Source organism: Furipterus horrens, unplaced genomic scaffold, assembly GCF_987537825.1.
Source record: "Furipterus horrens unplaced genomic scaffold, mFurHor1.1.pri manual_scaffold_11, whole genome shotgun sequence".
NCBI classification, from domain to species: Eukaryota; Metazoa; Chordata; class Mammalia; order Chiroptera; family Furipteridae; genus Furipterus; species Furipterus horrens.
In genome coordinates, this window is record NW_028327181.1 from 42,680,922 (window position 1) to 42,696,365 (window position 15,444).

The 15,444-nt window shown below is 44.5% G+C and overlaps 1 protein-coding gene across 1 annotated transcript in view; it reads right to left on the bottom strand.

Annotated features, from left to right (window-relative positions):
* LOC149997397 (tumor necrosis factor receptor superfamily member 13B-like) overlaps nucleotides 1-12,750 on the bottom strand; it is a 43,910-nt gene extending 31,160 nt beyond the window's left edge. Inside the window, exon 1 of the mRNA XM_090291687.1 lies at nucleotides 12,676-12,750. Within this exon, the coding sequence (XP_090147813.1) occupies nucleotides 12,676-12,736 (61 nt within the window). The 5' untranslated portion in view covers nucleotides 12,737-12,750. The remainder of the gene's footprint in view (nucleotides 1-12,675) is intronic.
* Between the last annotated feature and the right edge of the window lie 2,694 nt (nucleotides 12,751-15,444).

Consider the following 15,444-nt stretch of genomic DNA (forward strand, 5'->3'; position numbering starts at 1 on the left):
AATGAAAGATATGGAGATCATATGGAGGGTTATCAGTAGAGAGGGGGAAGGGGCAGAATGGGAGAAAAGGTACAGGGATTAAGAAGCATAGTTGATAGCTACAAAATAGACAGGGGGATGTTAAGAATAGTAAAGGAAATGGAGAAGCTGAATAACTTATATGCACAACCCATGGACATGAACTAAGGTGGGGCACTTGTTGGAGGGAAGGGCAGTACCAGGTGAGGGGGGCACTGGGAAGACAGGGGCAAAGGAAAAAAATTGGGACAACTGTAATAGCATAATCAATAAAATATACTTTAAAAATAATTTTAAAATGAAAGCTAAACAATAAATGGCAGTAATGGAGGAATTGAGGGACAAAAAACACATAAAACATACCAAAAACAAATAGGTAAGTGACAAAAGTAAATCTTTTAACAGTAATCATGTTATCGTGAATGAACCAAACTCCCCTATTAAACAGCAGAAATAGGCATATTGGATTTAAAAAGAAAATAGTATTCATCTATGTGCTGTCTACAAGAAACTTACTTTAGATAAAAGAACACAAATAGATTAAAAATAAAACAATGAACAAATATAGTCCATGGAGGTAATAACCAAAAGAGAGCTAAGGTGGCTATATTTTTGTTCAACAAAATAGACTTTAAAAGAAGTTAAAGCAGACAAAGGAGGACAATATATATTGAAAAAATTTGATACAGCAAGAAGATAAAACAATTATAAACATATGTGCACATGATAACAGAGCCCCAAAATATATAAAATAAAAATGACAGAATCAAAGTGAGAAAAAAATAGTTTTACAATACTATTTGGATACTTCAATATCCCATTTTCAGTAATGGGTAGAAAAAACCAAAAATGTCAGTAAGAAAAGAGGGGACTTGAACAACACTATGAACCAATTACATGTAATAACACTATAAACCAATGATATATAACAGACATATAAAGGGCACGACAGTCAACACCAGCAGAATACACATTCTCCCCAAGTATACATAGAACAGTCTCCAGGATAGACAATCTATCAGGTCACAATAGAAGTCTTAATAGGTTTTAAAAGATTGAAACCACCCAAAGTATTTTTTCTGATCAAAATAGAATGGGACAAAAAATTTGTAACAGAAGGAAAACTGGAAAATTCACAAACATGTGGAAATTAAACAATACACTCTTAATCAACCAATGGGTCAAAGAAGAAGTCATAAGGGAAATTAGGAAATATCTTGGGATAAATAACAACAAAAACACAACATACCAAAAGTTATGGGACACAGTGAAATAATCCTAAGAGGGATATTTATAGTTGAAAATACATATACTAAAAGAGAAAAAAATTTCAATCATAACCTAACAGTACACCATGAGGAACTAGAAGATGAGAGCAAATGAAACCCAAGGCTACCATAAGGAAAAAATAATACATATTAAGGCAGATATAAATGAACAGAGAATTTAAAACTATAAAAGAGAAAAGCAATAAAACCAAAAAATGAGTTCTTGAAACAGCTTAATAAAACTGACAAAACTTTATATTGACTAAAAAAAGAGAGGGCTCAAATTACTAAAATTTTAAATGAAAGCGAGGACATTTTGCAGAGGATAAAAAAGTACTATGAACAATTATACAACAACAAACTAGATAATCTAGATGAATGGACAAATTCCTAAAAACATACAATCTACAAAAACTGACACATGAAAAAAGGATATCTGAATATATCTATAACAAGTAAGGATATTGAATCAGTAATCAAAAACTTCCTAACAAAAAAGCCCAGGATTAGACAACTTCACTGGTGAATTCTGCCAAACATTTAAGGAAAAATTAAGACTAATTCTTCTCAGAATTTTCCATAAAATTGAAGAGGAGGGAACACTTTATAATTCATTCTGTGACATCAGCATCACACTGATATCTCATAAAGACATCATAAGAAAAAATTACAGACAACTATGTCTTATAAATATATATATGTTAAGTCCCTCAACAAAATATTATCAAATTAAGTCCAATAGCATATTAGAAGGGTTATACACCATAATCAAGTAGGATTTACAACCGGAATGTAATGATGGTTCAATAAAATTGATCAGTGTATTACCCCACATTAAAAGAATGAAGATAGAACAACCATCATTCAGAACCATCAGAAATCAAGCTGATTGGAAGTCCTACAACTATGAAATTAATGAACTACATTGAGCTTAGTAGGAGGGGCAGAGATGCAGAACAGGCTCATCCCATACCCACATGTGCTGGATAAAAATCAGGAGGGATATCTCAGGAGCGAAGGTCCGACCCAGATCCACAACAGCCCCCCGCCCCCCAGACCAGGGTTCCAATGCCAGGAAGAGAATTTGCCATAAATTCTGGCTGTAAAAACCAGCAGGAATTGAGGCTCTAAAAGACAGAAACTGGTAGAATCCCTAGAAGTTTCACTCAAAGGATTTGAACACAGACTTATTCAGACTCACTTGTTCATAGCTCCAGCTCAGGGGCAGCAGATTGAAAGGCACTATCAACATATGGAGGCAGGGGGAACTGAGTTGCCTGGCACTGGGGCAAGAGCTAGGGAGCAGCTTTCACCTGGACAGAAGTAGTGGCAGAAACCACTGTTTCTTTCCCAAGCCCTCCCCCCAACAGAGCAACAAAGCTGGCAGGCAGGTGCCATATCTGAGACTCTACTAACCTGGCTTACACTCTGGTGATTCCCTGAGGGCCTTCCCCATCCAACTTTTGGGCCAACCCCAGCTGTTTCCAGTGGCTTTTCTATATGAATGACTTGTCTTGGCCCATGCTTTAGATTTCCCTAAATTCTCTCAAACAAGCAGCATCTGGCTTCAGAAGGCCCCATATCTCTTGCTAAGCTGCCCCAGGCCCAGCAATAGCAGCAGATTGCCTTAGTTCACAGCATTGCCTCACCTATGCACCTCCAAGCCCAGCACAAGTAGCCACCATCTTCAGATTGCATTGTAGCTTGTGCTGTGTGGCCCTAGACAGAACACAGGCAGTGGCTGACCTTGGATGTACCAACAGCAATCAAGGCTCAGCTGCAATAGAAGGGTGTACACATCCCATACAGTGGGCACACCTTGAATATCCAATTTGGGTAATGGGGGAGGCTGTGCCACTGCATCCCTACTACATTAGTAGCAGGACATCTCCTACATTAGGCCACTCTACCAAGCTTGGGAGATGTAGCAGTTCTACCTAATACACAGATACAAACACAGGCAGGCTGCCAAATGAGGAGACAAAGAAACATGGCCCAGATGAAAGAACAGAACAAAACTCTGGAAAAAGAACTAAGCAAAAAGGAGAAAAGCAAGCTACTAGATGCAGAGTACAAAATACTGGTTATAAGGATGCTCAATGAACTTAGGGGAAGAGCAGATGAACTCAGAGAAAATTTCAACAGCATAAAAAAGGACATGGAAACCAGAAAAAAGAACCAGTTAGAAATGAAGGCTACACTAACTGAAATGAAGAACAATTTACAGGGAATGAACAGTAGAGTGGATGAAGCCAAGAATCAAGTGGATGATTTATAATATAAGAAAGAAAAAACCAAACAAACCAAAAAACAGCCAGTCAGAACAACACAAAGAAAAAAGAATCCAGAGACTTCTGGCCAAGATGGAGGCATAGACAGACACTCTGAATCTCCCTGCACAACTAAGAAGGAATACAACTACCTCAAAACTAGAAAGAACCAGAAGTTCCAGAAAACTAAACTGCATGGAAGTCCAGCAAAGAAAGATATAAAGAAGAAATACTCATCCAGACAGGTAGGAGGGGCGGAGCCAGGGCAGAGAGGACTTGGTGTGGTGGTGGCAGCGGCGGCGGCAGCAGCAGGCTGGCGGAAAGCGCAGTCACATGTTTTAAAAAGTCAGGAGGGACACCTGAGGAGCTTTCCCAGCTCCTCACTGGACCATGCAGCTCAGGGTCCCAGCACCAGGGAAAATCAAGCCTCATTGCTTCTGACTGTGCAGATCAGTGAGGGTTGGGGTGGAGGCAGAAACTGCCGATCTCTCTGCAGAGTCTGCTTATTTAAAGGGCCCCCAGGGTCCTAGAACATCCGCAGACCCACCCACTCTGGGAACGACGGCCAGGGAAGCAGCTAGAGGGGGCCAGTCTGGTGAGGAGGTGGAAGAGGTGCCTTGAAAAGGAGTGAGTGCTGGGCAGGCGGCATCGTTCCCTCTCAGACCCCTCCCCACATACAGCGCCACAACGTGATGAAACAGGTCGCCCTGTACTGATGAATCCCTAAGGCTCCGCCCCTTAAAACATAACAGGAGCGACAGTGCTACCTGGGACATGGAGGCAAACAAACACAGGAGCCTGTCAGAATGAGGAGACAGAGAACTATGGCCCAAAAGGGGGAACGGACCAAGGTTCCAGTGGGAGAACTAAGCGACGAGAAGATAACCAACCTAACAGATGAGGAGATAGACAACCTGACAGATGCAGAATTCAAAACACTGGTGATAAAGATGTTCACAGGCTTGACAGATATGCTTGAGTATGGCAAATGCATAAGAGAAGTGAATGCTATGCTAAATGAAATGAAGGAAAATCCGCACCAAACCAATGGTGAAAGGAAGAAAACTGGGGTTCGAATCGATGATTTGTAACATAAGAAAGAAAAAAACAGTCAACCAGTGCAAAATGAGGAAGCAAGAATTGAAAAAATGAGGAAAACTTCCCAAATTTTGTGAAGGAGATGGACATACAAGCCTTGGAAGCACAGAGGCTCCCAGGTGAGCTGGACCCAGAGGGGACCACACCAGGGTACATCATGATTAAGATGCCAAAGGTGAAAGATAAAGACAGAGTCATGGGGGCAGCAAGAGAGAGGCAGAGAGTTGCCTACAGCGTGGTGCCTATAAGACTATCAGTTGCTTTCTCAGAGGACACTTTGCAGGCAGGAAGGGACTGGCAAGAAGTATTCAATGTGATGAAAGGCAACCTGCAACCAGAATTACTCTATCCAGTGAAGCTATCTTTAGAATGGAAGGGCAGATGAAGTGTTTCCCAGACAAGGTAAAGCTAATGGAGTTCATCATCACCATGCCATTATTATATGAAATGTCAAAGGGACATAGTTAAGAAAAAGAAGATCAAAACTATAAATAGTAAAATGATAACCAACTCACAACTATCAACAACTGAATCTAAAATATATAAAGAAAATTCAACTAAGTAAACCAGAACAGGAACAGAATCATAGGTATGGGGATCATTCGGAGGGTAATCAGCTGGGAGGGGGGAGGGGGACAAAAGGGGAAATGGTGCAGGGATTAAGAAGCATAATCAATAGGTACAAAATAGACAGGGGGGAAGTTAAGAATAATATAGGAAAAGGTGAAGCCAAAGAACTTATATGCATGACCCATGGACATGAACTAAGAGGGGGTAGGATTGCTGGAGGGTAGGGGGTTACTGGGCAGAGGGGAGCAAAGGGGAAAAAAATGGATCTACTGTAAAAACATAATCAATAAAATATACTTAAAAAAAAAAAAAAAGAATCCAAAACCACGAGGTTAGCAGACTTCTGGCCAAGATGAAGGCCTAGACTGACAACCAGAAGTTCCAGAAAATCAAGCTGCATAGAAGTCCAACAAACAAAGATATAAAGAAGAAATTTTCATCCAGACAGGTAGGAGGGATGGAACCGGGGTAGAGTGGACATGGTGTGGTGGTGGTAGCAGCGGCGGCAGCAGCAGGCCAGCGGAAAGCACAGTCACACATTTTTAAAAGTAGGGAGGGACACCTGGGGAGCGTTCCCAGCACCAGGCCAGATCACACATCTCACTGTTCTAGTACCAGGGAAAATAAAGCCTCATTGCTTCTGACTGTGAAAACCAGTGGGGGTTGGGGTGGAGGAAAAAACTGCTGGTCTCTCAGCAGAGTCTGTTTGTTTGAAGGGCCCCCACAGTCCTAGAACATCTGCAAACCCACCCACTCTGGGAATGATGGCCAGGGCAACAGCTAGAGAGGTGCTGGTCCCATACGGAAGTGGAAGAAGTACCTGGAAAAGGGGAGAGTGCTGAGCAAGCGGCAGTGTTCCCTCTCAGACTCCCCCCCAACACAGCGCCACAACTTGGTGAACAGGTCGCCCTGTACTGATGAATACCTAAGGCTCTGCCCCTTACAACATAACAGGATCGACAGCTCTACCTGGGTCGTGGGGCAAACAAACACAGGAGTCTGTAAAGATGAGGAGACAGAGAAGTGCGGTCCAAAAGAGGGAACAGATCAAGATTCCAGTGGGAGAAATAAGTGACAAGGAGATAGCCAACCTAACAAACGAGGAGACAGCCAACGTAGCAGATGCGGAGTTTAAAACACTGGTGATAAAAATGCTCACAGACTTGACAGATATGCTTAAGTATGGCAAACACATAAGAGAAGAAAAGAAGGCTATGCTAAATAAAACAGGAAAATCCACACAAAACCAATGGTGAAGGGAAGAAATCTGGGGTTCAGATCGATGATCTGTAACATAAGGAAGAAAAAAACAGTCAACCAGTACAGAATGAGGAAACAAGAATTGAAAAAAATGAGGAGAGGCTTAGGAATCTCTGGGACAACTTTAAATGTGCCAACATCCAAGTCATAGGGGTGCCAGAAGTAGAAGAGGAAGAGCAAGAAATCGAAAGCTAATGTAGAAAAATAATGATGGAAAACTTTCCTAATTTGGTGATGGAAATAGACATACAAGTCCAGGAATCATAGAGAGTTCCAAACAAGTTGAACCCAAAGAGGACCACACCAAGACACATCATAATTAAAATGCCAAAGGTGAAAGATAAAGAGAGAATCTTAAAAGCAGCAAGAGAAAAGCAGAGAGTTACCTATAAAGGGGTACCTACAAGACTATCAGCTGATTTCTCAAAAGAAACTTTGCAGGCAAGAAGGGACTGGCAACAAATATTCAATGTGATGAAAATTAAGGACCTACAACCAAGATTACTCTATCCAGCAAAGCTATCATTTAGAATGGAAAGGCAGATAAAGTGCTTCCCAGTCAATCTAAAAAACCAACTAAGCAAACAACAAGAACAGGAACAGAACCATAGATGTGGAGATCATATGGAGGGCTAGCAGCAGAAAGGGGGAAGAGGAAAAATGGGGGAAAAAATGCAGGGATCAAGAGGCATAACTGGTAGGAACAAAACAGACAGGGGGATGTTAAGAACAGTATAGAAAAGGGAGAAGCCAAAGAACTTACACCCATGACCCATGGACATGAACTAAGGGGAGGGATTGTTGGAGGGAATGGGGTACCAGGCAGAAGGAGGCGAAAGGGGAAAATGGTGACAACAGTAATAGCACAATCAAAAAACTATACTTAAAAAGTGAAACTATATCACCTTGTTACACAACACACAAGAATAAACTCAAAATGGATCCAAGGCTTAAATGTTAGACTTGAAATCATAAAATCCAAAACAAAACTATAGGCAGTAAACGCTCACACTTCCCGCAGCACTATTTTTTAATCTCTCCTCAGGTAAGGAAAAAAATGAGACTACATCAAACTAGAAAGGTTTTGCACAGCAAAGGAAGCCATCAACAGAATGAAGAGACAACCTGTGTTGGGAGAACATATTCATCTGATAAGGGTTTAATATTCAAAATTTATAAAGACCTTATAAAACTGAATACCATATATATATATGTGTATGTATATATATATACATACACATATATATATATATCGTCGTCGTCGGCAGCCGTCCGTCTCGAGAGACGATGGTGTAGCTTCTTAAGAGTCTATCTGCACCGCCGAGAATGGCTGTGCAGTCCGACTCGGGAGTGACACGGTATCTGTCTCCTCCCGTGTTGAATCGACATCTTGCGATGACGCTGGAGTGTCCTCTCCAGTGAAGCTGAAGCTACAGAGCCTGGGCAGGGTGATATGTAGGGTCTGCTGTTGCCCATGCAGCAGACCCCCCCTCTCTTCGCAGCTGAAGGGTCCAAGGGAAAGACGGATTCAATACAGCTTGGCTTCAGGTGCGCCGCAGGAGTTGCCGGTGTTGACTACAACGTCAAACCGCCTTAGGGACTCCGGCTCCGGATTTTCTGTCGGGGTTTACTCCCTTAGCCTTTCCCCTGAAGAGGTATGCCGCAAGGCAGCGGAGGTTTTTTGGAGTCAGAGTTTTCCTTCTCTGATGTGCCCTGACTGGAAGATCGAACCAGCGACACTTAGCTCGCAGGCCGACGCTCAATCCACTGAGCCAAACCAGCCAGGGGTAATAAAATAAAATAAACAGTCCAATTAATAAGTGGGCAAAGGACCTGAATAGACATGTCTCCAAAAGGACATACAGATGGCCAATATACATCTGAAAGGATGCTCAATGTCACTAATCATCATTGAAATGCAAACTAAAACCACAATGAGATACCACCTCACACCTGTCAGAATGGCTACCATGAATAAATCTACAAACAAGTGCTGGTGAGGATGTGGAGAAAAAGGACCCCTCACGAACTGTTGGTGGGCATGCAGACTGGTTCAGCCAAGGTGGAAAGAAGTATAGAGTTGCCTCAAAATTTTTTAAAAATGAAACTGCCTTAGATCCAGCAATTCCACTTCTGGGAATATGTCTGAAGAAATCTGAAACACTAATTCAAAAGAATACGTGCACCCGTATGTTCACTGCAGTGTTATTTACAACAGCTACACTTTGGAAGCCGCCCAGGTGCCCATCAGCAGATGAGTGGGTACAAAAACTGTGGTACATTTATACAATGGAGTACTACAGAGCAGTAAAAAGAAAGAAATCTTACCCCCTGTGACAGCAGAGATGGACCTGGAGAGCATTATGCTGAGTGAGGTAAGCCAGTCAGAGGAAGATAAGTATGATTTCAGTCATATGCAGAACCTAATGAACAAACTGAGCTAACTAACAAACTGGAGACAGACTTGTGGACAAAGAACAGACTGACAGCTGTCAGAGGGGACAGGGCTGGGGGGCTGGGTGAGAAGGGCATAGGGATTAAGCGAAGAAAACAAAGACTCGCAGACACAGATGATAGTACGGTGACTGACAGAAAGAAGGGGGTTGGGGGAGGAAGGAGAAGGTAAAGGGGGATGGACAGATGCGTGACTTGGGATGGCGAACACATGCTACAATATACAGATGATGTGTTGTAGAGCTGCATACCTGAAACCTATACAATTTTATTAACCAAGGTCACCTCCCAAAAGTCAATAAAATAAATTAATAAATTAATTCAATTAAAGAAATATAGAGTGAAAAATCTCAGGAAGGGATTGTTAGCTGGGGCATGGGTCTCAAGGTCCGGGCCATTCTTACTAAGTGCTGTTCTTGCTAACTGTTAAAGTGTAGCAAGTATTTTACAGACCAGTTGTAACAGGGTGAGCTTGACAGGAACCTATCCCAATAAGTGTAGCCAACTGAAAACAATGTGTAAATCCTATCTCCTTCACTCGCTGCAGGTAAATAAGACTGCCTTGTTTTGTTTCTGTATAGAGCACCTAAAGTGGCAATCCCCTTGATTTTGATAACAAAATATCACAATTTAAAAATGAGTTAAGGAGCTAGATAGACATTTTTCCAGAAAGATATATGAATGGCTAATAAGCACATGAAAAAAAAATGCGCAACGTTATTTGTCATTAGGGAAATACAAATCAAAACCACATGGAAATACCTGCGAGGATGGCTGTAATGAAAAAGACAGACAACGGCAGGTGTTGGTGAGGACTGAGACATTGGAACCTTCAGGTATTAAGTGAAACTGTGAAACAGTGCAGCCATTGTGGAAAACAGTTTGGCAGTTCCTCAAAATGTTAAACACAGACTTACCACACGACATAGCAATTCCACTCCCCAGAGAAATGAAAACATGTCTACCCAGATGCTGGTACATAAATGCTTGTAGCAGCATTAGTCACCATAACAAAAAAGAAGAAGCAATCTGAATGTCCTCAAATGATGAATGAATAATAAGTAACACATGGTACATCCATAAAATGGAATATTATTTGGTCACAAAGATGAAGTACTGCTACACCCTACAACATGGATCAATCTCAAAAAATTATGCTAAGTAGAAGAAGCCAGTCACAAAACACCACATTCCATTTTTATAAAATGTCCAAAATAGGTAAAGCAATAGAGATAGAGAGTAGATTGATGGTAGGCTAGGTTGGGGGTAATGAGGAAGGACAGGTTTCTTTTTAGGATGATGAAAATGTTCCTAAATTAAATTATCCCAATATCCTTAAACAGCTGAACAGTACACTTTAAACAAGTGATGTTTATGGGATGAAAGTTACATATCAATATAGCTGTTTACTGTAGGGGAGGCAGGGACTGGGCAGATGCAGGACAGGGAGGGAAGGAAGACTATTATATACCTTTTTATAGTTTCTTGTCTTCCAACATGGGGCTATCTATTTAACCAGCAAATTTAAAAACAAGAGAATCAAACAAAATTAAAAGGAACCCCTGACCCTTCCCACATTTAGGGCGAGTAGGGGGAGGAGCTGCTCCCACCCCACCCACCGTGAAGCCGTGGCTGGCTAGACAGTGGGTTAGATCGGACAAGGGCAGCCTTAGAGAGCTTTCACAACCTGTTCATTGTCTGGAAGCCACCAGGCCACTGGATCTAATGGGCGCATATTGTATCAGCTGGTCAGATGATAGACACTTAACTGACCAGAGGATGCTGTCCCTGCTCCCCCAACTCCACCTCCACCTGGACCTACATAAAATCCCAGAACGATCATCCAGCCTCAAAGAGAGGTAGGAACAACCCAAGACTAACACCTGGCAGGCAGGATAAACGCTTGAGGAAGAAGCTCCGGCGACGTCCGGGGGAGGCGGAAAGAGCTGCTCTTGCGCACCTGGGTCCGCGGGCCGGGCGCACAGCCCGGTCTCTCCTGTGCCTGGGCCGGAGAGGAGCCAGGAGAGATGGTTCTTGGTGCCTCCCACCTGTGCTTCCTTATGTGCTTAGTTTGTTTACAGGTGCTATATCAAGGAAGCTCTCAGTGGTTAAATTAAGTTGAAAAACCCTGGGTTAAAGAAAGTCAAAGAGCCTTTGATTGTGACCCTTCAAGAGGGACCCTGGAAGGTTCAACGCTCTTTTTTGTCTTTCAGGGCCATCTGGTGGGGCAGAGACTCTTCTTCATTTTACAGCTGAGGAAACGGAGCCCAGAGACATCAAGGGGATCATCCCAAGTCACAGAGCAAGTGTGACCAGTGGGGGCTAGAGCTCCCAGAACCCGGCCAGCACAGATTCTGCTCCATCTGGTCCAGGTGTCCTGACTCGTGGTACAAGACAACCCCTGGAAGCTGCTTGGTCCAACCCTCTCAGAAATTTTGTATATTGGAGCCCTTAGTTGAAGACATACTTGGGCTCATGAAGTCACTGGACATAAAAGGGAATCAGAGAAAAGACACACTTCCTGCCTAACGTGTGGGGGCAGAGCGGCAGGGCAGCTGGGCCACCATGGGCCTTGATACCCCCTCCAATCCAGCCTGGGTCCCTTCTGCGTGGTGACGCATTTGGATTCTCTCATCTACTTCAGCAACCCTGTGTCTGAACAAGCCTTTAAAACCTGCCCTGGTAAAAAATCTACAGGATAAACGACCCAGTTTCTTTCAGAAATAAAGAGCAAGGAAACAAATAGGGAGACAGAGTGGGATCTATTCTAGATGAAAACATATAACCAAATGCATAATGTTGGCTGAGTTTGGATCCTAATTTGAACTGGAAAAGACATGGATAAGACCAGTGGGAAAGTGCACACTGGGAATCATTCTTTTCGGGAGCAGTCATGGCATGATGTTTGCAGGGGTTGCTTTATAAAGTTTTTGTTTCAAGAGAGGAACCCTGAGGCATCTACAAAGCAGACAATATGGTGTTTGGAATTGGCTTTAAAACAATCTGGTGAGATGGGCAACGGGAGAACGAGGGGCATGGGTGTTATAAGTTTGGCTGTGCACTGGTAAGGTTTAAAAAATATATATTTTATTTATTTACTTATTTATTTTTAGAGAGAGGGAAAGGGAGGGAGAATGAGAGGGAAAGAAACATCCGTATGCAAGAGAAACATGATAGCTCACCAGAAACATGATAGCTTGCCTCTCCCACGCAACCTGAACCGACCAAAGCCCATAACCCAGGCAGGTGCCCCTATCGAGGATCAACCGGTCTCCTTTTGCCTTGCGGGACGACGTTCTGCCGGCTGAGCCACACCGGTCAGGGCCGAAGAATGACAACTGCTGAAGCTGGGTGATTTGTGCAGGACGGGGCATTACGCTCTCCTCTCTGTTTTTATGTAAGTGTCAACTTTAAAAATACAATCTTTTAAACACATCCTGATCAACCTGGTTCCGAATCCTGAGCCAGCTTGGGGTGGGGTCAGAGGGGTGGCAGAGGGAATTTCTGCTTATGCAGCTGATCCCGCCACCTCACAGCTCTCCTGGAATGCAAGGTGACGACCCTCAAATCCTTCAGACTCGGGGCTCTGCACATGTTGGGGCTTGGGGCGGCCCCAGCCCTGCCTGAGCTTGTTCCACTGCTGTGGGCGCCACACCCGCCAAACCCCACAGAATCCGCACGGAGTGCCCCTGGCCCAGCCCTCTTCACGCCCACTCCCTGCTGCCCCAGCTACTCACAGTGCTCTTCTTGGCCTGCCCGGCTCCAGACACCTCGCCTGCTCTGACCCAGGCCACTCATTACTCAGGACGTTTATTATTAGCCTTAGATTTGCTTAGTGCCTGCCCTGTACTTCCTGGGTTTTCCCCCCACCCTCTAGGATGTAAATCAGCATCACCCACTGCTACCCCTGCGCCTGCGCAGTCTGTCTCAGGCTGAAGTAGGTGGATTTGGCCTGCTGCTCCAGGAGTCCCTATGGGTGCTGTCTGCTGGGACTCTCCTGCACGCTGCCTCCCACTGGCATGCAACAGACAAGGGAATGCCAGCCTGGCCTTGGGATGAGGTCTAAACTCTGGTATGGCCCAGACCTGGCACTGGCCCACCGCTTGGGCTGAATCTCCTGTTCCCGTGCACACACCTTGGGCTGCAGCCAGGGTGAACCAGCTCTCCATTCTGCAAGCATTGTTCAGTCCCCTTCCTCTTCCTGAACAATCTTTTCATATTTTATTGCTGGTAATCTCCTCCTGCTCTTTCTTCAGGCTCAGTTGATGTGTTACCTCCTCCAGGAAGTCATCTGTGACTGCCTCAGGCCAGATTAGGTGCCCATTTTGTGCTTTCTAAATCCTGTCCTTACCCTTACCTATCAAAGCACTCAAGAAGCTGACACTAGAGCTGGGCGGCTCGGGTGTGAACCTTGGTTCTGCCCCTTACCAGCAGGAAGCCTGAGTGGCAATTTACTTAACTTCTCTATGCCTCCATTTTCTATTTTCTTTTCTGTAGGATGGGTATTATAACAGCACCCGTCTCACAGGTTATCATGAGTTTTGTTCTTAGAGGAAGTTCTGGGCACATGGCAAGTCGTCAACAAATGATATCAAGAATTAGTACTGTAATGCCTATTACTCTATTATAACTTCATTTTAAAGTCTTTCCAACTGCACTGAGGATAGGAAGACTGGAGGGAGACAAATTTAGAAGTCCCAGAAAGCCTGTGGTGTTTAGGAAGGAAACACTGAGAGGCAGGAAGGAACCAGGCAGGTGGGGAAACTGCAGAGGCATTCCAGGAAGCATGAGGGCAGGCGTGAGGGCTGCAGCAAAGAAGACACAAGGTTGATTCGGATGATGGTGAGCAGAGGAGGAGAGGAAGTACAAAGGGCTGGTAAACCGAAAGAGTGGTTGATGTATTCTCATCAGTGATCAGAAAAATACAGCTTAGGCAACAACAAAAAATACTTTTCATGCATCAGGTTGGCAAAGTCTTACAGTCTGATGGCATCGCATGCTGGGGGTGATCCAGGGAAATGTGAGCGCACATACTGCTGGTGGGAGGGAGCTGTACCACCGTGTTGGACGACAATCTGCCAGGGACAATTAAAATAGATGACATACGCCTGACCCCAAACCCATAAATTCCTCTCCATATGCCACAGGTGGCCATCTGAACAATGTATGTGACCATCCAACGGGGGGTGGAGGAGTGGGGGGTGCTGAGTAAACAAGGTATATGGAGCATAACCAGGAATCGTAGGCAACAGTTAGAAAGAATGAGGTAGATCTGTAAGACTGTCAAGATTGGAAGGACTGTCAAGACAGATTGTTGAGTGGGGGAAACAGTAGTTTATAGCATGCTACTTACCGTAAGATGCCTTTTATGGAGACAGAAACACAAACGAATTGGACACACGCAAGTCTGCTTCGAGTCATCCATGGCCACACATGTGTGCATCTGACAGGATGGGCAGGAGGACAATGACTGCTTCAAGCTGGGGCCAATGGGGACCAGGGTTGCGAATATTGGGACCTTTGCCCTAGTTGTACACTTTTAATTTCCTTCACGGAGAAGACATCACAGTGGTGCATCACTTGTGTCAATGAAAGGCAACAGAGCCACAGCTGGGCTGGTGGGGGCATTTGGGAGCCAGAGGCAACCACAGATTCTGTAGCCTGTTGAAACAGGGCAAGCCCAGAGCCCCTCACTGCTGGATGCTCTCGTATGTCCCCTCCTTACCTTCTGTTCGCACCCAGGGCCATGGGGCTGCCCCCACCAGACAGAGTGGCTGGCTCCCGGGAGTGAGGATGCTGTCGCCAGCTACTGAGCAGGCTGTGCCTTCCACAAACAGACCCGCCGGACTGAATGCTGCTGTCTGAAGCCACATGCTTTGTCCTGCCCAGTGAGATGACACTTGGGTGTTTTAAGCCAGTATAGATTGGGCGTGAAACGAGGAACAAACAAGATACAGCCTGACTTCAGGGGTGGCTGAGAGTTGAATGGCAGGGTTCCCTAAAGTCTCATTGCTGACCACAGCTTGCTAATGCCTTTCCTCAAATACCATTGACAGATAATGAATTTTATTTGCTTTCTGTTTTCCTTAGGTAGGGGTATAATTTACATGCAGTGAAAGGCATGTATTTTAAGGGGGCAGGTCAATGAATCTTTACACATGTGCACAGCCAGGCAATGCTACCCAGATCAAGACCTGGAAAGCGCACAGCCCCCAAAGGCCCCCTCATCCCTGTCCCAGGCAGTCATCCCACCCTAAATGAGCCACTATTCTTCTGTCACTACAGACCATTTATGTAAATGGGAGCGTATTAGGTTATTACCAGACAGAACAAAGCTGTGGGACATTGTGGGGGGAGCTGTTTAATCTCTGTGAGCCTCATTTTCTCATGATCAAATGGGGGGACAGGACGGCAAGGCGGGAGTGCCTGCAGCCCTCTCCCTGTGCTGCCAACGGCAAGGAATGACTACTGCCGTTGCTGCTGGCACGCTCACACTTGGCTTCATG